At 36.3% G+C, this 25,703-nt stretch overlaps 1 protein-coding gene across 1 annotated transcript; it reads left to right on the plus strand.

Annotated features, from left to right (window-relative positions):
- The first annotated feature begins 1,952 nt into the window (after window positions 1-1,952).
- Window positions 1,953-22,397, plus strand: LOC105445263. The gene is made up of 4 exons (XM_011680582.2): window positions 1,953-2,118; window positions 17,982-18,158; window positions 18,916-19,014; window positions 20,228-22,397. The coding sequence occupies exons 2-4, from the start codon at window positions 18,027-18,029 to the stop codon at window positions 20,378-20,380; spliced, it is 384 nt and encodes a 127-aa protein (XP_011678884.1). The 5' UTR covers window positions 1,953-2,118; window positions 17,982-18,026; the 3' UTR covers window positions 20,381-22,397.
- Window positions 22,398-25,703: the final 3,306 nt, after the last annotated feature.

Genomic DNA, 25,703 nt, shown 5'->3' on the forward strand with positions numbered 1-25,703 from the left:
TATTTGTCAATATCAGGGACTTTTAGATTTGCACGTCGACATAGTGGACTGCTACGTGTGACGTCATTTGAGGCACTGTGACGTCCTTTTAAGGCATTGCCATACCTTAAAATGACGTCATACGTAGCAGTCCACTATGTCGACGTGCAAATCTAAAAGTCCCTATTATCTGATGTCGAGGATCAGGACTCGGATCAGAACAGATACAGAGTCAGAGTCATCTGATTCAGGCTTGCCCGCGCACACAATATAGCCACATTCTCCTCTCCCTAGGGAACATTCCAGTCAGGCGCCAGTTTACAGACGTGCACAATGCAGACCAATCTGACATGACGTAAGCATCCTACAGGATACCTTTTATAAACCTGGGTAGAGAGAAGCAGGAGAAGCAACATTACCGACGAACCCGGCACGTCATTTTATGGAGTGTCTATGGTAGATTGTAACATACTGGCATTGTACATGCATGCATGTTACTTGCGAGTGGTAAACAGTACGTAATAAAGAGATTTGTGCAAGAATATTAAATATTACTGGCATGTTCAGAAGTTGATTTTGGAAAAAAGGAAATATTTCTACTGTTTTGCTTAGCTTCAAAATAAAATTAATGGTTAAAAGGGGCTGGAGAGGGAGGGGGGGGGGGGGGGGGGGTTAATGCCTACTTCATCCATTGCTCTGGACACACTGCTGTGTATTACACCGGTTTTTTTTTTTCATTCGGAATCTGTGGGCGTTTTCCGGAGGGCAAGTCAATAACATCTCTTCTTGAGGGGTGTTCGATGTTGATTAAGAAACGGGTAAAAGTGAGAAAATAAGAAGGCTAGACGCACAAGCATTCCTGTTATGAATGCTACTTCCAACCCGCCCCTGATTGCAAATGCATACCTTGCTTGCAAAACCTCGTAGAAAAGGGGAACATATCCTTAAATGAGTTGTTCTCTTTGAATATATGACTTTTGATCGGCGTTTTCATGTCTCCGTCATACTGAAGACTACTATAGTGTCATTTACAGTAATACATTCATAGATAATACAATGGAAAATGACGTGTAAACATAAAAGACTATGTCATCGCAACGAATAGCCACTTTGTTTGTTCTTCAAATTGTCCCATCTTAATATCAAGATGGGGTCTTTCCACCTGAAAAGGATTGTCTTCTAATGAAGCATACTATCCTACCAAAACAGGTAGACTAAACCTACTTCAATCAAACACCTTCTCAATACTCGCGCGGGGAATGAACTATTAAATGCTCGCCACGTATCTAATTGCTATCATGTCACTGTATTATGCAGTCACGTACGTTTAAAAGCATAACACAAAAAGTAAACACAATCTTTGCCCAATTGCGTCAATTATTATCCGTCATCTGTCATCTCCTCTGTTTTTATATTTTTATTACGATGGGTGATTGACCATAGCACTCGATTTCTATGTTTTATCTCTTTTTCTGTTGGAACTTTTATTTTAGACAGAATTTGCTATCGTAGTAATACCCAATCTTGAAATTCTCAATCTGTTTGATAATTATTTCGAAAATTACCATGCATTTCCTCTTGTTTCTTTCTCACCTTTCGCTATCTCAATATTTCACCCCCCCCCCCTTCTAAGCCTGTCGATACGCGGAAAATGTTAAGGGAATCTCTCTCTCTCTCTCTCTCTCTCTCTCTCTCTCTCTCTTTCTCACGCTCACTCTTTCCCTTCCTCCCTCCCACTCTATCTCCCTGGCATATTAATTGTGTCCTTAAGTTTTAGCATACACCCATCTTTACTTCTGGGTGTTCTTTCTTCATGCAAGAGATTTGCCTGCTAATAATCGTACTAACAAATGAGCACGCATGCGCAGTGCATATCGTGTTCTCTGATTGATGGAACCATGATGCAAGCATGCGCACGGGTATACATAATCTACAGACATATCACGAACAATTTACCTTTTCATTTAACACCAGACGGTTGCACAGGCGAAAAAAGAGCGCGCAAACTTCAATAGAAAATCTGCAACCGCCTGTTCTTCCATCTCAATCTATACTTGGATATAAGACGAGATTGAAGCCAAACAAAAGGAGAAGGAACGCTGATTCGGAAGACTAATTGGGCTTAACAGCAAAGGAAATGTGAGTATATTATGAGTATTTTGAACGGTTGTCTTGCTTCGGTACTTTCAAAAAAATTATCAATTTATCTTTTTCAAAATGACGAATTAGGGTTTCATAATATTGGAGTTTATGCTACCCCCTCTTTATCTTTGAATATAATTCCATATATTGCATTTGGTTTTCTTGAGCAAAATGATTGCAAAACAGATTGTGTTACTTGGAGGAGAACAGCATACACTGATATTATCTACTTCAGAAAAAAAGCAAAGAGAAGAAAATATTGTCGTTTTTATTTCACTTGCTTTAAGCAGTTAACATTTTGATTACAAACACAGTTAAAGATTGTTATTGCCATCAAGGCCTTGATAATAGGTGACTCTCATAAAAAAGGACCTGATTTAAGCAAAAATCCAAAATATTAGGTTCAGAAAATTACCTAGGCAATAATGTTATTAGCTTGACTAAATGTGAAGGACCTACACGGCTCTGATATGAATGGTTAGCTCTTGGTAAGCCTTAAGGGCACCGTACGCCAGACGATCTGATTACGATTCCCCTTTCGAAGAATTTGCAATGGGATTTGATATGAACATTCAAACTTCGAAAATCTTAATAGTCATGTGATTAATAGAATTTAAATTTCAAGGGATATCAAGCTTCCTTGGAGGAGGAAAAGCGATTGTCTGTGATCAAAATCTGATTCGGCTTTAATTATTCTGGCAAGAAGACTTAAATGCACTAAAAATTCCAGTCGTTGTATTCTTATGATTCAGGAAGCTAATGTTCTCTTAGATTTCCGTATAAAATATAATTGCAATTTCTTCTAAAATCGGATCGCAAGAAGATCTTATAGTGTGCTTTAGCAGTCTCTCTTTTTTAATTTCTCTACCATAAGTTTTGTTTAAACTTCTGAATTAATAAGTAAATTGGAGATGCATTTTCTTCTACACATAATTGCAAATGGATGAGTGGTTATTGACTACTTTCTTCATCACAATTTGCATATTTTTGCTTTCGACACGAGCGCAAAAATTTCCAACAAATCAAGGGCACTTCCATCACCCTGTTGTACATCCGATAGAAATCAAGTTCAGATTATGTGATACATCATCGTAATGGTCACACATTTCAATAGGTGTCGCACAAGGCCAGTCAAATTGCCTTAGGTTGGGCTTTCGAAATTAGTTGCTATCGTGTTTGTCAAGCTTATTAAAAATGAGTCGTCCGTATCGTAAATATATAATATAGCCCAGTCAAAGTAAAGATGAAAGAAAGACGCAAGCACCTGCAAACGGCCAGTTTTCTTCATAGCCCCTCTGGGTTCAAAATAGTATACTAGTGGCCGATCTACGCGATATTTCAAATGAGGTGATATTGAAAACGAGAGAGGAGGCTGTTGTCCTTTCATTAGTAAAAAGGTATTGACATTTTCTTGATTGTAATGAAAAATAAGACGCATCTAACTTTTATTTGTTTCTCCTATCAATGCAAATTTGTAATTACTGACATGATTGATTACTTATGTGATTGATTTTACTGATATGATCAAATATTCATAATTTGATATCAAAATCATCCCCGAGAGTAGTTGACAGCTGGGTATATGGACGAATAGAAAAATGAAATGTAACTTTACAAATTGAACAGAACAACAACAACAACAACAGCCCCTCCCCCCCCCCAAAAAAAATAAATAAAAAAATACTACTTTGAAGTTTACAAAATGGAGGTCTGTTCTGCTTTTTTTATATTCATCTATATGTTTTCATTCAGTTTATGTATTATCATTGGGAGACTCGACCATCATTTTTAAAATCGATCTATAATTCATCATAAACACGAGCAATTTCCCTATCAAATCCACATAGAAGGCAAAAGATCAAAGCACCAAGGCTTTACAAAAATAATTTCTTGTTTATTTGTTCCTTCGTTTTTTTTTCTTTACTTCTTCAAAATAACTAAAGTGAAAATAGCATTAAAACCCGCGACAAATATGTACCAGTTTCTTTCTATATTTGTATACCGGCTATTCCAGCTAGATCTAGGTCGAACGCTTTTACATAATCTTTTGGAAATTGAAGATTAATTCAGCACCACGAACAGCAATAAAGTGAGAAAACAGGTTCGTCGTTCAATGCATTTTAAATTAGTTGTTATTTGGTGCAGGATGAGCATATCCCTCCTCTCTTCTCCTGCCCTCTCCTCAGCCATCTTTAATTTTACTCGTATCTTATTTTGTTGCGAAAAGTCACCAAGCCCCCCCCCCCCCCCTCACCCAGCCTCGGCCTGAAATATTATCAAAATTATAAAGAATAATAACAATTAAATTCATTTATTTTGTGAATACATCTATAATGTTTGTGTAAGGCTTGGTTAGAGAATCCCTTCTTCTTCTACTCCATATAATATGTCTTCTAATTTAACTTGTTATGTTGTACTCCAAAAAAACACACTTTGTAAATGCGGTTGATAGGGGTGATTTGAAATGCGATGAATTTTATTTTTTTAGGGATGACATTTCTTTGATACCTTAACAGTAAACACAGATAAAGATAAGATTATATTGACGTATTGAATCTTGAATGAATTGATTTAAGAATGCCGACAGAAAATGATTTATTGATTCATACTGAAATTATGATTCCTTCGGATCAGAAAAGGAAAAAAGAAAGTTTAAAGGTGGAGAATGAGTGGTCCCGATTCAGGACAAGCTAATCCTGTTGAAATGAATGGTGGTGTTACCGTAAACTTCGCTTAGATATGTGCATTTTAATTTAGATTGTTTTAACATTATAAAATCAGCATAATATACCGACGTCGGCACATAGTCAGCTAGCGAGAGAAGGAGATTCCAAGGTATGCCGGAGGGATGGAATACTAAACTCTTCGCTCTTATTGCCTCTCTATGAATCATGAAAGCGTAGGTTCACTTAGAAGTGTTATTATAACATATATTTACATACATGTATATTAAAGTACACAATTCAACTACAACTATGTCTCTCTCTATCTCTCCCCTCTCTCTCTCTCTCTCTCTCTCTCTGTCCCTCTCTCTGCCTTAATCTCTCTGCTTATTCCATCTCCAATGTCAATCTGTCTCTCGTATCTCTATTTTACATTGTATATTGTGATATTGTGATATTGTGATATTCAATCTTATAGATAAAAGAAATTGAAGAAAATAAAAATATACATGCGTTATATCAACATTAAATAGACTTTCAATATTTAGGCTCCTCCTCTTCATCTTTTGTTTGATAACAAGTTTTTAATTTTATTTGTTATTGAAAAAAGCAAAAGTTAAGTGATAACACGATTTAAAGGAATTGAACGATTAATACGTTTCATAACGACGATAAAGAAGCACTTGATTGATTCTTAGGTATATTATATATATTTTTTTAAATCGGAGAGTGCTGAGTATTATCGGACCTACTTTAGTAGGATCTTACTTACTTAAAGAAAACTTTGTGTAACCAAAGTAATCTCTCGGGCAATATCAATCTAAAAATGCTGATCTATAACGAAGATTAATCCGGTAATCTATAAAGTGTATCTTACTGTAATGATATCTGAGTAATGGAAATAATTAGCCGATAGCCCAAAGGGCTTTGGTTCTTATCCACTATTACCGTCTTGTCTTTACATTATTCATTGCATGAGATTATATTGATTTTACAGCTATATGATCTGGTGAATTCTCCATTCCAAACCCCTTCCGCTTTTAAAAATATTATATTTAATCATGGGATAACAACAACAACAATACTTATAATAACCATATGTCTTGTTTACCTAGGGTATCCTCATCAGTATTAATGCTGTTTTCTTTGAGGGTATATTATTATCCCGGCCTGAGGTACCATGAAAAGGCGTTCAAGGATTCAAAGAATTACTTCCTACTGGGCACCAATTCACTTACCTGATGGATATTTGAACCCCTTTTTTAAAAGAATGATTGACATTCTATGGGCATCGTTTTTTACTGTTGTTGGTTAACGGTGCTCCCCACCCCCCCCCCCCCACCTGAAAAAAAAAACCCTGAAGAGATGTCGACGATATTATTTCAAATTTTACTTCATTTTTTATGTATTTGAACATCTCTTGTGATCATCAGAATTGCACTTGTAAAAATACGACATAATAGCAAAGATGAAGCAAAACCGCACTGATTCATATTCCATATGGAGTCAATTGGTGTATTTCTTCAATGGATAGTATATTTCTGATTTCTTTGGATCACTGTGAATAGTTTGTTTTTTTGTCCGTAGAATATTTTATGTTGGATTGAGAAAAGATTCAAACCCAGGGGCGAATCTACGGAGGGGGGGGGGGGTGGGGTATGGGGTTTAATCCCCCTTTGGGTTGGCAAAAAAAGAGTAAAATTTTGGCCGCCCCCCTCCCCCCTCTTGGAAAATCCTGGATCCACTGGGTCAAACACCCCCCTCCCCCTTAGCAAAAAGCTAGATCCGCCCCTGAAACCAACTATTTTCAGATTCGCTCAGTGCATCCGAAGGCAAATTTTATTGGCTGGTTCAATTACACACTTATCTAGAATGTCACAAACTATCTAATTCGCCTTCGAGAAAGAAGATCTAAAACAATGAATATCATGAAAAACATCCCAATGTATATAAATTCAAGTCGGAATTTTGTTCCCCATCAAGGACACGCTGGTTTGGAAATGAACCCTCCTCAATGATCCTTGTGATTTGAAATTGCACGGGTATGTAAATACTAGATTGGTGTGAGGAAGCATATTTATGAGTTTTTGTGTTCTGGGCCAGTGGCATTACGCTAGAAAACAGGAACAGTTTGAAGCTAAAATTAACTGAAGGATCTTTCTCTTGAATTAATTACATGCAAACTGGCCTTGACTGGCCGTCTTTTCAGCATCATCTTATATTTATTTTATGTTCATGAACTTCTCCTCTTTCAAATTCTTAATATTATTCTCCTTTTCTTTCTACTTAATCTTCTTGTCTACATGTTTCCTTATTCTCTCTCTCTCTCTTATTTCACTCTCTTCTCCTTCTTCTCCTTACCCACTCCTTCCTCATGTCTCGATTTATCCCTTTAATCTTTGTGTAGATTATCATAGAAGAAACTTATTATATATCCCCCAAAACACGAAAAGAATGATGACAGTATTATTAATTACTCAGAGTTGTACATATTTCTCCGCATGTTTTCAGCCAGCAATAACATGTTATTGGCTAGACAGAATTGATTAATAGTCAATTTCTTGAGTATTTTTTTTACAATGCTCACTCTCAGCTAAATCATGCCAATGGAAATGGATGTAAGAGCAATTCCCAAACCAACGCCTATATACATTAACAATCAAAATAAGTTTTTAATTTTCTATCATCACCCAAAGCGCTTTATTCCTATTGGATAAACATTGTCGACAGGGGCCGCATAATGCACGTTACACGTGTTGTGCCAACGGCATAAATTCAAACAAACATTGCGGGGCAACATTCAGGATATGATTATCATCCTGATAAATTGCTAGTTCATTTTCAATCAAATGTAAATGTAGTCTGACAGGAAAATTACCTCCAAAAATAGTTTATCGATGGAATGTAAGTCCCTTAAGTACGTTACAGCCGCAGGTGAACGAACATGGTGGGTTTGCGCCCTCTGACGATACTGTTTTTCCAATAGCAGAAAAGGCGCCATGGTTGATATGGTCTTCACTGAGTAGTTTCCAGATAACAATAACCAAGTCTATGGAAACAACATGACGAAGACGCTTCCTACGATAACATGTTTGTTGATGTTGGGGGAAGGGTATAGGGAGTGGTAGACGGACAGGGGGAGGGGGTGTAAAAAGTAAGATTGAGAACAAAGTCACAAGCGCGAAAGTATTACATTACGGAAAGACGCCGGGGGCGTTAGACACATAGGCCCGAATTCACAAAGGAGGTTTGTCGACAAACATAGGTTTATGTGCGTCAAATGACGCGTTTCGATGCATTTCGATGCGTTTCAGACCAAGGTCCAGACAAACCTTGGTCTGAAATACGTAAAAACGCGTCATATGACGCACACAAACCTCCTTTGTGAATTCGGGCCAATGTTGTGACAGTGCACTTGAAGTTGCTTTATCACTCAAGTCATTTGTTTATTGTACCATTGATGCATGACATGACTACATGCATATTATGTAATAGCATTTCCTCATGCAATGTGCCTAGCATATCACCATATATTGCTGTACACTTGACACACACTCAGAAGTCAACATGAAATTGGCTGTGTTGAGGTTAAAGGATCCCCTTGCCAGCGTACCATGGGGATTTGAGCCATATTATTGTCATAAATGCAGACAAAGAGGTTAGTTTTGTTGTATATTTAATGTATTTTTTTAAATTGTCAAAACATGAAGTGGAAATTAGTGTGTGTGTTTTGGACTTCATATTGACAGATGTTGATGTTAGTGTGTCATGTACATCATCATTATGTCAGAAATACTGTTATGGTGTATGTACTTTTGACCTTGTATTAAGAACATGAATAACAGTGAAGATACTGCTAAAAACTTTGAAGTTTAGTTATGAGAGTGCTGAAGCACAAGGTAAAGATTTAGAATTTATTATTGTTTAGTTCATTGTTTATTCAAGCTATAGTTAAATCTAGTTGAGACACTTGTAGAGCGAGTTTGTAATTTATGTAAAGCCATAATGCAGATGGACTAAGCGAGTTCGTAATTAGGATTTGCGCATGGGCAGATAAAGGTCATACGTTCCGAATGCTGGTATCGTGCTCATGAAAGTTATGTAATCAGTACTTCAAAGCAGGGCTCTCACTTAGCCGAGTTGGAGCCACGAGTTGTGGCGAGCTGGCTCGATCTTATGGCAAGCAGTTGTATCATTAAAACATATTTCTTGATATCACGAAATCGAATTCTTGTTATCACGAATTCAATTTTTGATATCAAGAATTACCATTGCTTTACAACGTAAAATTATTTTTTGATATCAAGACATATGTTTTAATGATAAAACGGCTTGCCATAAGATCGAGCCAGCTCGCCACAACTCGAGGCTCCAACTCGGCTAAGTGGGAGCCCTGCTTTAAAGCAAGTTCACCTCGAGTTACAACGAGTTAGTGAAAATTTTGAACATGTTCACATTCTGGAACTGTTCGCGACTTCGATAAGAGCCGTGGAATGTTGTAAAAAGTTACGCCGAGCCATACCGAGGTGTCGCGCGTTATCCCGAGTTACAAGAAGAGCTATTCGCGAGTATTGCGAGTGCCTCTTTGAGGCAACTCACCACAACTCGACATAACTCGCGAATACAACTCGGCTAAGTGGGAGCCCTGCATGTACCGACAGAACATTTATCTGATACACAGGTGGAATTATTCTTCTCAAGAGGCAAACAAAAGGCATTCATGAAGCACCTCCATCACTTCGGCAGTGATTATTCTAAAATGCACAAGTGGGACGTTTCCATCGTGTAAAAGATCTTTCTGTTGATTTTTTAGGTGGTCTGTCGATGACAGATCACCTATTGATTTCGTTAGAATTTTCTTTCTTTATTCTTTATTCTTTATTCTTTATTCTTTCTTTATTTATTTTTATTTATTCCGTACACTTTTTTTGTGTATACGTTTACTCGAACTCGACCTGGTCAATTTCCTTCAAATTTCTGCTAGTCATCAGGCCCTATGATATGAAGTTCCCGAAACCTTTTTCAAGTTCATGGGGTCATCGTGACGTCATCCAGGCGCCATTTTGTAAAAATCAGGTCAGTATCATATCTCGATAACGAGTCATCAAAAATCAACCATATTTGGTATACATCAACTTCAGGTCAAAGGTCAACGAAAAATGTCAAAAAAATTTGCGCGCGCACCTCGACGCGCACGTACGCGCGCATTAAAATTTTAAAATGGTCAAATTCGTTCCAAATTAATTTTGCATACGTTTCAGGCCATTTTAAGCATTTTGCAAAAAAACGCGCGCACGGACATGCGCGCGCGTTTTCGCGCATAATTGCATCTTCCAACATAGAATCGCCAAATTTTTTCTGTCATCATATTTGGCACATTTTTTCAAGCATTTTGATACCTTGTTCAACTTTTTCTGCCCATTAATAACGGAATGAGCGTCCGTTTAAGATAATTACCGTGCGTGCGAGCTCTTGTAATACATAACATACATGTGCAAAAACATGCCTATACAAAATTCATTGTAACTCTTCAGGATGGATAGATACCCCCCAATTTCTTTCATATTTAAATAGATTATGAGTTGGAGATATGATTTCATGTTTCATTTGACCCTCAATTAACTCATGACGTCATCATAATGGCCTCCGAACTCAAAATTTCAATTTTCATATTATGACGTCAGCAGATTTTTGGAAAATTGATTGTATCTCTGCAAATATTGATCAATTTTCTTTCAAATTTTGATATGTTCTACCTTAGAATATTCTCTACAAATGCAGTCACCACGATATTTCATTTTGACAAAGGCATCATGGCGTATTTTTGCGATTAAAGGAGGCATGTCAATTTTTCACATTTTGCGTGTATTCTCTATGGGACATGACTTTTTCTCAAAACTGGTTTCTACATTCTCGTCTTTCGCGAGCAATATCTCCGTCGTTTTATCTTTGTTTACGCTGAGCTTTGAGTATGTTGTAGCTGAGACAATAAGCTATCACAAGTGTGCCTTTTATTTTTCGATCAGATGCCGGGATCATGCTCATATTTCACTTACAAAGTGGGATTTGAGAATTACATTTTCCGTTTACGTGTAATCTCTATAGGAAATGTTTTGGTATATCGGCAACGCACTTGACTTCCGACCTCGAGGTCCCTGGTTCGAGTCCGGGCGCACAGTGGGCCAGAATCGCCTCAAAGTGTGCCAAAATTCAAAATTGGCGAATGTGAATTTTTATATTTTTTTCATTCGTTTTGGGAAGAAAACATTCTAAAGAATATTTTTCCACCCATATTTTAATATTTAGCGAGTTTTAAAAGTGTCATATACCCCTGCGAACATGGGAAAATCTATATGTTGCTTCAAAAATGATAAAAAAAGGTAACTTTACACTAGGTGTTGAGAATGTATGAAGGGAAAAGCAATCAACTTGATACTGCGTGCACTTCTTGCCTATTGGTAACCCAATTCGAAAATACAATGACCAAATTTATGGAAGCTTCATTTTGGGAAAAATGAGCATTTAATTTCACAAAAAAAGGGGAAAAATGCAATTTTTATATAAAAGTAGCATATTAATTAGGATTCCGGCCGATTCCCGCAGTGATGTTAATCTCAAAATGTCCGCCCAAACCTAAGCTTTCCATGTATGGTATTTCTTTTTGCCATAATTTGCGACTCTGCATGTGCAGGCGCTTTTTCTCCCCACGTCCATCGTTTACTATTAGGCATAATCGGTACAATTTTGTACTGTTTACGCACAGCCGATTCAACGCTCGTCCGCGTAACCATGGCAACGGTTACGTGAGTGTAGAGTGTGTAGCGTAGTATATATTGCTTTCACACGTTGATGCAATTCGCAATCATATATGATATCATTCTAGGAGAACTTGGATTGAAATAAACGATGGCGGTATTAAGAAGACAGCTTTTTCATGCTGTGCATTCAGCTGGCTTCATTTCAGACATCAAACTGGCATCCAAAACATCCATTGATGCATTATGTGCATATCATAATTTGGGTAACAAGTCAAACATCCCACAAAAACTTCTCAAGAGTTTGTCAAAGACTATTGGACGCTTTCTGTATCGTATGCGAGAGAAATGGAACAAGTGTGGTCGTCGCCAGGAATATTTCATGAAAGGAAACGAGGACTGGCTTAATCAGACATTGACATTCAATACTGAAGTAGAAACATTTCTTGCACAGCAAAACAGCACAGATACCGGGACAGAAACAGAGCCAACTTCAGACTTGCCAGGCACGTCACAGGGCGCATCCAATGTGGGACGTCCAGCTAAGAATTGGGACACTCTCTCAGATCGTTCTAAAAAAAGAAAAGCACACCACCTTCTAGAAGACAGGGAACCAGAGGAACTTCTATATGCGGCATCTCAAGGCGTGTATAAGAAAAATTCAAGTTTGACATATGTGTTGAAATTCGCAATGCTAACACCATCAAGACCAGCTAAAATAAGAAAACTGATATCAGAAAAAAAGAAAGAACCATTAAAATTCTCAAGTGAAGAAGCTTTGTCACTTTTAGTTGAAACAGGAATGACAAAACAGGCATACCAAACAACCAGACTTGCTGCAAAAGGTAAAAATGCTGATATTTATCCACCGTATAACGAGATTAGGGAAGCTAAGGAAAAATGTTATCCCAATGACATCTCAGTCACGGAAGACTCTGGGAAAGTACCCCTACAAAGCCTCTTAGACCACACTGCACTTCGGATAATTCAGGAGCAGAAGGACACTATCACGCAAGTCATTGAAAATTTAGAAGAAGATGAACAGTTCAATTGTGAATTGGTGTGCAAATGGGGCTTTGACGGCTCATCAGGCCACAGTGAATACAAACAGAAGTCTACTACAGGTACGTGTTTTCTCCTTTCCACCCTACAGAGCTAAATGCGTTTATTCTTTTTTATCAGAGAGACCAACATCAGCATTAAAGCTGATTCATGAAACAAATAAAAAAGGACATATCTTAAGTAAAATAAAAACACATGGTTTTAATGCTCCAACAATTAAACAAGCTTAGGTTTCCATTAATATTTATTTCCTGATAATTTTATATATTTCTTATGAGCAATGATATTTTATGTTTTGATAAAATAAATAATCAAAGCCTCCAAATGTTGGGATAATATAGATACATTTGGACGTACATGATGTATGAGTATAACATTTTAAGTTTCATTCTGATGAAATTTTAAAGTTATTTTGAATTCATGTTTGCTGTACACAATTATGCATTTCTGACATAATAATTTTATTTTTCTACTGCAGGTACTTTGGATGACAGCAGCATATTCTGCACTACTCTAGTTCCGCTGCAATTAAAGGTAAAAGACAGTATTTTGTGGCAAAATCCGGTTCCTTCTTCGTCAAGATTTTGCCGACCCATTCATCTTCAATTCAAGAAAGAAACAACTGAACTCTCTCAGGAAGAGTATAGATCTGTTCAAGATGAAATCAAGAAATTGCAACCTATGAATGTATCTTTGGACATTGATTATGAGCTGGCAGCAGATCTAAATAGGAACGACAACATACAGATTAACTATGAATTGCACTTCACCATGGTAGATCAGAAAGTCGTGAATGCTCTGACAGAAACCAAGTCATCTATGCGATGCTATGTCTGTGGGGCTACTCCCAAACAGTTCAATGACATAGAGAAACTTCCCTCCGCGTCAAATGAGGAAGCTTATAGCTATGGACTCTCACCTCTACATAAATGGATCAGATGTTTTGAGATGTGTATTCACATTGCTTACAGAATTACGATTAAAAAGTGGCGTGTTTCAACTGAAAATGACAAAGCTGTCGTCGCTGCTCAGAAGAAGAAAATACACGATCGCTTCAAAGAGGAAATGGGTCTTAAAGTAGATGAACCGAAACAAGGATCGGGAAATACAAACGATGGGAACACTGCACGCAGAGCATTCCAAGAGGAGGACACCTTTGCTGACATTTGCGGGTTAGATTTGAACTTAGTACATAGGATTCACATGATCTTAGTAGCAATTTCTTGCAAATCCTCTCTAAATCCAGTACGATTTGGAGACTATTGTCGCAGAACAGCAGAAATCTATGTACAACTCTACCCATGGTATAAAATGCCTGTGAGTGTGCATGTACTGCTGCTTCACGGCTCTACCATTCTTGCTTGTTCAGTTCTACCGATCGGGATGATGAGCGAAGAAGCTCAAGAAGCCAGAAACAAGGACAACAAGGTATACAGAAGGAAATTTGCAAGAAAGACATCAAGAGTAGACAATATGAGTGACGTGTTCCACCGTCTTATGGTTACAGGCGATGTTGCCATCAGTCTTTTATCACTTAAAACTCCACAGCCAAGAACCCTGCCACGTGAAGTCCAAGAGATGCTGAAAGACTTTCGGGTCATTCAAGACAATGATTCTCCAGACAGTGACTCGTAATGAGAAGCAAAAGGACCCATACATAGAGATATGGCAAAAACGTTATAAAACGTTCAAGGGTATTTCATATTTTTAAATCATAATCATTTATTTGATTATATTCCAAATCCCTTTGAACATCTTCTGAAATCAATCGATGTCTCATTCTTTAAATTCATATGGAAAGGGAAACCCGATACAATAAACAGAAAACAAGTAGTTTGTAAATACGAAAATAGTGGACTAAAAATAGTTGATGCCGGACAATTTTATAGAGAGAAATTTAAAAATGCTCCAATTGTGCGTCTTAGGTCCAGAAACCCCTGAAAAGTTCCCCTAGTCAGTGTCATATGAATCTGTTTATGTGTTACAATGCATGTTGGCCTTTTCCAATCAGAAAACTGTATTTTAATGACGTGAGAGAAATTTGAAAATGCTCCAATAGTGTTTCTTAGGTCCAGAAACCCCTTATAAGTTCCACTAGTCAGTGTCATATGAATCTGTTTATGTGTTACAATGCATGTTGGCCTTTTCCAATCAGAAATCTGTATTTTAATGACGTCAGAGAAATTTGAAAATGCTCCAATTGTGTTTTTTAGGTCCAGAAACCCCTTATAAGTTCCACTAATCAGTGTAATATGAATCTGTCTATGCGTTACAATGAATATTTGCCTTGTCCAATCAGAAAACAGTATTTTGATGACGTCACACGGATTTGAAAATACTCCCATCGAATTCTATGGGTCCGAAAACCCCTTAGATACTTTAACCAGGAACTTCATTAACCTTCTTCAATGAGAAATTAATTTTGGCACACTTTGAGGCGGTTCTGGCCCACTGTGGGGCGTCTCCAACAATTTTTTTTCTTCACTTTTTTTTCTTTTTGACCTTTCACTGTACCATCTCCTTTGAATATTAAAACACATACAATCGCAAATAATGTAATAAACAACCATATTTACTTTATTATTACCCTATTATCACTTGATCCATTACTTTTTGCGTGTAATCCTTATGGGAGATGACTTTTTCTCAAATCTGGATTCTACATTCTTGTCTTTTGCGAGCAATATCGCCGTTATTTCGGCTTGATTTTTGTTGATTTTTGAGTATGTTGTAGCTGAGACTATATACTATCTCAATGTTCTCTCATTTTTTTCAGTCTGATGTCATCATGGTCTGTTGATGATAATCATCAACATCATCATGATCATCATCATCATCATATTCGTCATCACAATTACTATCAAGATCATCATCATCATGATCATCATGATGATCATCATTGTTTACATGTCTATATAACTTGAAGGCAGACCACCTTATTCGTCCTCGTGACGAATTAAATTCTAGTTTTTTTTTTTTTTTTTTTTTTGGGGGGGGGGGGGGGGTCATGCGTTCCTAAGCTATTTATAGTAATTGTGATTATTTTAATAGATTATACAGATCATAACACAATGTAAATTATTGTATGAGTACAATGAAGCAAGATTTACTCCAATAAAAGCTACAAATTCCTGTAGAAACCTTTGTCCCAGAATGTATCTTTGTAGTCGACCTCGCTACAGCCACAATCAATTTCAAGATGTCACAATTCCTGGAAAACAGGGTTTGTGAGTTTAAGGAACTAGAAAATGCTCCGAAATGATTGCTGTTTTAACACTGTTTTTAAACAACAAATTTCAATAGTTTTATTTGCGTTTATCATTCAATTATGAATATTTATGCCATTTCGTTGATTTTATTGATAACCCTCTGTTCTTTATCAAGGCAACAATGTTCATTTTGCACTGATTAGTTGGGAGTGAAATATGCCATCAAAAAATGCAAAACAATAACAATATAACAATATAAAATGTTGTAATTTGATTTCGCTTAAATTATTAAAATCAGTATCACAATTCAATCGATTGCTGTTTAGTGGTTCGGAGTGACGGATATCTAATTTACCTGAATCAAATTAAGTCCCTTTCGATGACCTACACTTCTACAACAAAATAACTGGGCACAATCTGGATTCAAATCCGAAATCTCCCCGGCCCCTGTTATGCTTAGGATTCTTTCAGTTACCTCTTTGTAGTAAGTGGGTTAAACGAAACATGGTTACCGGATCATAATCGATGAATGTATTTATCATTCACTTTACAAGATCAGAGATTGCAACCATTAAAGAAAGTGTATTAGATGTCCTTCTCAATTATGTTTTGCAATTTAAATTTAAGTGCCTTAACGAAAATTGTAACGTTGGCTATTATACATGTAGGTCATCAGTAGTGATGATATAATAATTTCATATGATGAAAGATTCATTTGTTCTATCCAATGAGATGTAATATGAATGGCGCATGTTTCATTTACGTCAGACTATTTGTAATTCAGATTTGAAAGACGATAATTATGGGCCCTGGATATTCTCGTATTCTTGGTCGTAGACGTATATAGGGATGACGTCTGTTGTCTGAATGTCAACGTTTGATAGTGTCTCAATTTGTTCGCATAAAATAAAAACAAAAAACGTAATTTGTCTTTCAAATAATATATCTACCAAGACCTCTAAGAAGACCTCTAGGAAGAACAGAGTCATTTTAAAAATGGCTCTGAATAGAGCTTTCCAGCCGTTTTTTAATTCTTGATTTGTATTATTTGTAGCTTGTATTCTTGTATGTATTTGAATTTTTTACGGAAAATAAAAACAAACCAAACCATAGAAAGATGTAACAATTGTGAGAAGACCATTACGCTTTTGAACAAGTGGTAACAGTTGACCCAATTAACATTGTTAATTCAAAGTTTTAGGGGAAGGGGCTGCAGCCCCCAGACCCCAGCCCCTACCTAGCCTCGTATGCTGATGTTGGTGGTTGTGACTTCAACTCTCCATTGACCCCTCCATGCCCTTCCTGACATGGGTTGTGTCCAAGCAGGTAACATCTTTATCAGCAGAAACCTTGATTAAAAGTACTCCTCGGTGTATTAGTTATGAGAAAACAAGAACGCCCTAGGGTGAATATAATATCAGTCTTATCTTGAAATAGGTCCGTGGTATTCATTCGCTGAAAGCTCTTCTTCGTGTCCATGCGGTACTTCACTTCATCTAATGGTCACTTCATGCTGGAAAGCAGACGTCCGTACGGCGATCGAGTAGCAACGCGGATCGGAGGGCCGATTGACACTCGAGTTGTGGAAATAGCTCGAATTATGTAAATTACGTTTGTGGGCGGTTTAGGGATCGCTGTGCGTCAAGAAAAACTAAATGTTCAAATGAATAATTGATTGTTAAAAAAAAGCGGTTATAGTTTTACACTATGTACCTGTGTTTGTAAATCTTCCCTTTAGGGTGGTCATCTCACTTGATGATGAATGACTCGGTCAAAACTTAAGACGTGCCTTTAGGTGGTTTACAGATTGCCTTTGTCTTTTATTCTGTCATTCTAAGAAAATTATGGCGGTGACGATGCACTATACATGCAACAAAATGGAAAATATGAGATGAAAAAGGGCATGATCACTCTCATCTTTCGGTGTATGTTTGTTCTACTTCATCTTTTAAAGTTTTTTATGATCTTGGATCCCAGAAATCCCAATTTGACTTCAATTTTGTTTTATTTATTTTAAAACATGCCTCTACCCCCTTCCGTAATCAACAACATTTTTTTGTTTACATCCCTTCCATCGCTCAATCTTTTTCTCGTTTTGATATAAGCCCCTCCTTGATATTTGACATCGTTTTATGACTTCTTTAAACCCTTGTCTTTTTATCCACCTTTAGAACCATTTGATTGGTAGATTCCATACTCATCACGTGACATATACGATGGCGCCGGTCACATGGAGAGTATATACTACATGCTTGACGCTGGTCATGCTGTGTGTACTAGCTACATACCATGGTGCTGTGGCAGCTAAGCGGTGTGTAAGGACATCAGGAGATACACTAGACGTCGAGGTAAAATACGATGGTTGTACTCTACAGTGCGTATACAAAGTGCTATTAAAAATGGGAAATTCAAGAAAAATCCTCAAAAATTATCTTTTCAGCATATCTGCATGATTTTTCCTTAAGAGATTATGGATGAATTTTAAGGTCTATTAAATCGGATTGCACTTAAAGAATTGACAATAGTTTACGCCTGAGTGACCACTGGCTAATTAAGAAAATCTCGCAATTATGTAATAAAAATCATGCAGATAATTATAATGAAGTTATAATTTCAGAACATATTTTCAAAGAGCGTCCTTTTTTAATACGTATTGTATAAATGTACTGGAATCTTTTGAAATGGAAATCCACGCGAAAGATATTCGATCACTTTTGTGTTGTGGACTAGGCCTATACGCACTATGCGTAATGCCCCTAATATGAATCATTTTAAAATAGATGTCCACTCCTCTCCATTAATATAGTAGTCAGTTTGTTTAAAAATAATTGTATTGTAAGTCTTCTAATAAAGATAATAACATACGGAAAATAAGAAGTGATAAACGATTTATATACCTGCGTTATAATCATTGCAACTGGCCTTCTTTCATTTCTTCATTCATTCATTTAATAACCCTTGTACCGTTACAGTCTATTCGTCAAACGTTTCTTGCTAACATCCTCCCCTCCTTACATAAAAGGTAAAGGAAATGCGTTCTTTTGAAATTAAAACATATTTTACAAGTAGAACTGTAACATTCTCATGGTTTCATTTTGTATTCAGGAATTCCAGTCTGCCTCCCCATCGACTATCAAAAAAATATTGGAAGCCTATTTTCAAAACAGGAGAGCCAGTAAACCTACATACAACAGACCAATATACGTGAGTATATATATATATATATATATATATATTAAGAGATGGGTAGAAGAATCCCTGCAATCTGATTGGTCAATGTAGTTATTTTTACTGGATTTTTTTTGTTGTTTTCATAGGATGCACACGATATCGGCGATCGATACCACCGATATCCTTTTTTTTTTAATTTCTTTTTTTTTTAAAACTTTTTTTTAATAATTTTTTTAAATATTTTTTGTTTTAATGATTTTTTTGATAATTTTTTTTGGTGATAATTGTTTGTTTTTCGTGTTTTTTGATAATTAAAATTTATTTAAAAAATTTATAAAATCTATAATTTTTTTTTTTTTTTTTTTTTTTTTTTAATTTCATGATAAGTTAAAAATCGTCGGTAATCGTCCGGTAAAAAAAAAAAATCATGCGTCCGGTAATTACTGGACGCATGATTTCACCATGCATCCGGTAAATCTGTAAAATAACAAAATTTTGTATTTTTTACAATTTCTGGGGCCCCATCTTATAAAACAGATAATGCACATGTTTAATTCGTGGGTCGGTGGAATTGTGTGCACGCGGTACCTTTGAATTTGGTCTAAAACCATTCAAAGGTACCTTATGCACACAATCCTTACCGACGCACTCAAACCTGTGCATCATTTGTATACTCACTGACCTCTAATATATCTTCCTCGCCTGCCGCCTTGTGATCATCAGCTCATTTCGCTTTTACTTTTGTTCTGTCATAATCTTACTTTAAAATCCCTCTGCACTACTTTGGCATGGAGGGATTGGACCTCACTGCAAGGTCATTGGCAAGTGTTTATCTCATCAAATCAGCTCTCAATTGACATAAGAAAAAGGGCTTTATGGGGGATCAACGGGCACCGCTTATTAAAGCATTGTTGGATGTATAGAGGGCGCAAGTAGCTATAAGTAGTGCAGTGGGGCTTTAACTGATCGTTTCCTATTGTCCATGCAAGATTGTAAACCTTATAGGGCTGCTTACACAGCAGCGAATAAGAAGAAATCGACAATACTAAATAGGGCAAGAATGCCATTTTGAACGATTATCAACTTGTTGTTGGTGTTGTTCCTAACGTCTTATAATAAACTCGCTTTTTATAATCCTTGATTACGCATAAATTCAATTCAAAGTCTATTATCTTGCTTTAATACAACACAAGAAGTTGTCATTCGTCGATATTTATTTCAATGTTTCACTCTTTTTGATTGACAGACCTGTGTACCCCAAGGAGATTCGTGTAGCCCCACTGGTAAGACTCCGTGTTGTGGTCGTATGGGATGTTATAAATATAACGGAGAGAAGTGCGCCCGGGGATCAAGATGCGTTTGTAGAAACCCACAATACTCCATCGATCCTGGCTTCTAGAATCCTGCTAGAAATGGCTGATTAAAGTGATTATAATGATTGAAAGTGCTCAGAGCTAGCCTTATATCAATTTATGTTTAGCTAATGCTGATAGAATGTGTAGGCCTATACTATTATAGTTATTAACATGCATTTTGGTTATTGGTTAGATATTAATTGCAGATGAGATAATTTGAACGTAATATCTGTTAGTTTGCCGACGCTCCACCTTGGCAACCACATCACATAATACAGGATATGAGCTATACTGAACTTAGACTATACTTTCATAGACACTGGAATATTTACAATACTTATTTTGTATCTGTTACTAGAATACGGAAGTTGTCAAGCTTATGTAAACTTCGAGCAGAGAAAAATTTGTATAGTTTTCGAATAGAGTGTGTGCTTGAAGACTATAAACCAACAACTGTTCCACCAGCGATATCATAGACCATTATACAAAAGTATTTAGAGAGATAGAGAATTATAGGTAGTAGGATATCATTGAACAATTTAGCATTTCACTTGTCAATCGTTTACTCTCAATATACATATTTCAATGTTCGTTATTTTAGTGTAAATTTTGAGTGTTATAGACACTGTTATTGATATTTATATCACGATATACTTTGGACGACGAAATAACAGTATAGGATGGTGCACACATATTTTGTAGTGGTATAGGACCATTTATAATAATATAGTCTTGGTTGCAATACATATGATACACATTTCATCGTTGTCCATACAACGAAGGATTAACTGTGTAGATTAAGAGGAACATTATTGCCTCCATCCCTCCATCACATCGATGTAATATTATATTTTTAAGTATTCATTATGAATTCAATATCCCTTGCAAGCTAGAAAAAATGGCATTACTTCACAAACACCATTTCCCTCTAGTTTCCCTCTTCTCTCTCCCCCCTCTCTCTCTCTCTCTCTCTCTCTCCCCTTTCTCTATTTCTCCACCCCTCTCTCTCCCTCGAGTCATATTTTTCTCTTACACTTGGGCTCCTTTTAAAAACATCTATTAGCTGACAATATCAATACAAGTATACAACCCATGAATGTTAAATAAATAAATAACATTTTAAATGATTAAAAAACATTTATATCATAACTTCTGATGCCTAATCTGATATACCATGTCTATTTGTTATTGTAATTTTCTCGAAGTGATTGACAGGTAGCTATAAAAATACAAAATTATATATATTGAACAAATACCAATTTAATATAATATTGTAAGAATTGTCAGATTTACTATTTTGGGATTCGATATTTCTAAAGTAGATAACATACAAAGAGCATTTCATAATATAGCTAAAGCAATCACAATGGCACTCATTGTTCTGGATTTGCATTACAATTGTACTTTATTATGCGGTTTGCTACCCACGTCCACTGCAATCTCGTATTTTTCCTCTGTACAATGAACATATTATTTTCGTATTCATTTGATGCGAGTAGGAAATCTTCATCGTCATCATCATCATCAAGTGCCGGGTGTGTTACAGATATCGGCCGTCATGGCCCTCCATTTCTGCCTATTATGTGATATTATTAAAAAGCTGGTATTTCTTATCTCATTTTAGTTGCCCATTTGTGCAGGCTTTGCAAATAATATAGGGCGTTGTCGTCCCCTGCTTCTCTTTCCATCAAAATTCCCTGTTAATATTTGTTTCTACTTGTATCTAGATTATCCTCTTTGTATATGTCACAAGGAAATTGCATTTGAATATTTCTTATTGTGTCGATGAGTGATGGTTTTACTCTTGCTTGTCTGAACATTTCCTAATTTGTTTTCTTTTCTTTCTATGATATATTCATAATCTTTCTCAAGAATATAGGTCTCGGCAGCTAATCTAATCTAATCTTCTTTCAAGCACTTTGTTTATTGTTTAACACTCGTACAAAAGAACCGACTAAGACACGAATTTGTTTTTCATAGTAATGTTCTAATTTTTAATTACAGATCCTATTAAATATTTCTTTGCCATTGCAATTCTTTTCTTTATTTTATCAATACTTTTCCCAGTTGTTTTCTTTTTGTTTAAATGAAATAAATTAATAAATGAGAAGAAAATAAATGTGTTTAAAATGTTGAATCTTTGAGCGTCGTAAGTGCCAAAACTACCAATAATTATGCTCATATATTCGAGGAGAAGTAATGAAATGTATTTTGAATGACGTCATAATATTGATAGTAACTATTCTATTTAAAGGCGGGAGTACATGTACCTTCCTTGGATGTGATATCATCTTAAAATAGGACCACTATGATGAACAAGATATTGTTTGATATCAGAGAGGACGAGGTGTGATTATAATTCACTACATTAGTATTATTCATTTTAATACATGGGCAAAGTGGTCGTTAGATAGCGACTGTATCATGTGAACATTAATCCTGGCAAAATATATCAAGGTTAGGAGTTTCTTTCGAATTTTTTTCTTCAGAAAACTATTTAGCTCATCTTTGTAAGGGGTGTCTCAAACAAAAATGGTACTAGTGATGGTGGTGATTGTTGTTGTGGTGGTGGTGGTAGTGCAGGTGGTGACGGTAGTGGTGGTGGTGGTGATGCTGGTGGTGACGAGGTTGGCGATAGTGGTGGTGGTAGTGTTGGAAGTGTTGGTAGTGGTCGTCGTGGTCGTCGTATGAGTTGTGGATGTACATGTAGTAGTGGTAAGATTCCAAAACTTGACTGATTTTATTGAAGATGGCGCTATCCCGATTTTGTCATATGAGTCAACTGAGTCCACCGTTCGCCAATCGCTACCCGTCTGACATTATTGAAGATCACTCAGAATATAAAATTGGCCAGATTCTGAACTGTGTTACTTGAAAAATCAGTGATGATAATGGACGTGGTGGTGGTTGTGGTGGTGGTAATGATAATGATGATGACGATGATGAAATAATGATAATGATGATTACGATGATGATAATGATGATGATAGTTATAATGATGATGATGATCATTATCATCATCATCAACATAGTGTCGGTTGCGGTGAAGGGGTTGGTGGTGATGATAATAATGCTGCTGATAATGATGAGGGTGATGATGATAATAATCATGATAATAGTGTTGATGATGATGATGGAAGTGGTGGTGAAGGTGATAGTGGTGGTGGTGGATTCAGAAAGAATAATTATTTTCATCATCGTTTATCTTTCTCTGTTTTTCCTTCTATTTCTCCGTCTTCTTCTTTTCTCTCCTTTTCCCATAACCGTCAAATTATTAATATATCCTTTCCCTTCTAGCTTTTTTCCTTTTTTCTTCTTATTATTTTGTATTCTTCTTTGTCCTTATCGTCTCCTTCTCTCCCCACTAAAGTGCATCTCATTATTAGGATTCCCTATTCATCCACTCCATTATCCTCTTATCTTCTTCCTCCTCTTCTTCTTCTTCTTCTTCTTCTTCTTCTTCTTCTTCTTCTTCTTCTTCTTCTTCTTCTTCTTCTTCTTCTTCTAATTACCCGGGGGATAATTCTCTGTTTCGGTAATTGCCCTTTGGGGACAATTGTCCCGCTGGTTTCTGATCAGGGGTGATTGTCCAGGGAGTAATAGTCCTAGAACCCGAAGGTCAGGACTCGGATCAGAACAGATTCAGATTTAGAATCATCAGATTCAGGCTTGCCCGCACACACAATATATATATCCACATTCTCCTCTCCCTTGGGAACATTCCAGTCAGGCGCCAGTTTACAGACGTGCACAATACTGACCAAACTAACATGACGTAAGCATCATACAGAGTACCCTTTAAACACCTGGGTAGAGAGAAGCAAACGAAGCAACATTGCCGACAAACCCGGCACGTCATATATGGATTATCTATGATAGATTGTAGATCTACGGTAATTTTGCATTATTTTTGTTTTTGTGCAATTAATGTATTCGATTTTTGTTTGAGAGAGAAAAAGAATAGAATAACAATCCAAATCAATAATAAACAAAAATACCCCCCCCCCCCCAGTACAAAAACACAGCAGCCACTGTGGAAAGGACAACTACATTCTGTGAGAAGGGGAGTGTGTGAGACAAGCTAGAACAGGGAGGCGAACTATACATCTCTCGCCTCGTTTTGTTCCGTTTACAAATTGTCATTTCTGTAACGATTTAGGTTCTTTTCATTTTCTAATGACTACACGATTGTATGATCAATTTTTATCTCATAATAACAGAAGTATGCTTTGTCAGTTCTAAAGGAAACCTAATAAGAAATCAGTGCTCATATATACATTTGTTGTAAGCTATCATGTATTGATAAGGTTATAATTATCAATTTATTCATTTCTATGTAATATAATTTTGCACAATCTTGTATCTTAATTATGCAATTAATGTATTATTTGATTTTGCTTGTTGAGAGAAAAAGTATTAAAAACATTTCAAATCAACAATAACAACAACAAAATCAATCCTCCAATAAACAAACGCAGCCACTGTGGAATGGGCAACTCCCTTTACAAGCACAGTGTGTGTATGTGTGGAGCGGGGGGGGGGGGGTATATGTATTTTGGACAAAGATGTAAATTGATAATTGATTTATAATGTATTTCTTTATAGTTTACATTATTAGTTTTTCATTTTCAGAATATACATCAAATGTACCATGTACTTTGTTCGAGGCACCTGTAAAATTATGGATTTTCAGTGACTGGTCCCTCAGAAACTATAGTGCTAAGCCAGTCACAGAGAGTTTATAATTTCAACTGAAGCATGGTATATTTTGTTTTTATAAATTCAAATTTCAAGTTTCATGGAAACTCTCCATATTTGAGCAATATGGTGAATGGGCATTATGGTCTATGGTTGGAACGATGGATACGGTTAACAGCGTTGGTGTATTATGTGGATTTATCATATTTAGATTCTGAATATTTGCAGCGAATGATATCATATTGAAAAGGATGCAATTCATAGTTGTACACAATATTATTGTCAGTTAATATATTCTCTCTTTCTTCCTCTCCCTCTATCTCTCTCGTGCATAAAGAAAATATGAATATAATATTTGGCTTTGATTATTAAAGACAAATTGAACATTTTATCAGTATTAAGCAGGGAGAAAGAAATGGGGAGGAAATTAAACAAAACGAACATTAAAAATACCTACTAACTGTTCATTCGTGATGGAAATGAATGCAGGAATGTTAAAATGTGAAATAATTATTTATAGAGGGATGATAAATCAATTCGTTGACGTTGATTGATTACAATTTTAGACAGTATTATCCACTATCATGTTGTTGAACACTATATTCAGTTTAAAATGAATGCGGTGACTTGTCGGTTACAAGCATAGGCGCCGGAAGTGGGGGGGGGGGG

This window comes from Strongylocentrotus purpuratus, unplaced genomic scaffold, assembly GCF_000002235.5.
Source record: "Strongylocentrotus purpuratus isolate Spur 01 unplaced genomic scaffold, Spur_5.0 spur5_scaffold_21, whole genome shotgun sequence".
Classification (NCBI taxonomy): Eukaryota; Metazoa; Echinodermata; class Echinoidea; order Camarodonta; family Strongylocentrotidae; genus Strongylocentrotus; species Strongylocentrotus purpuratus.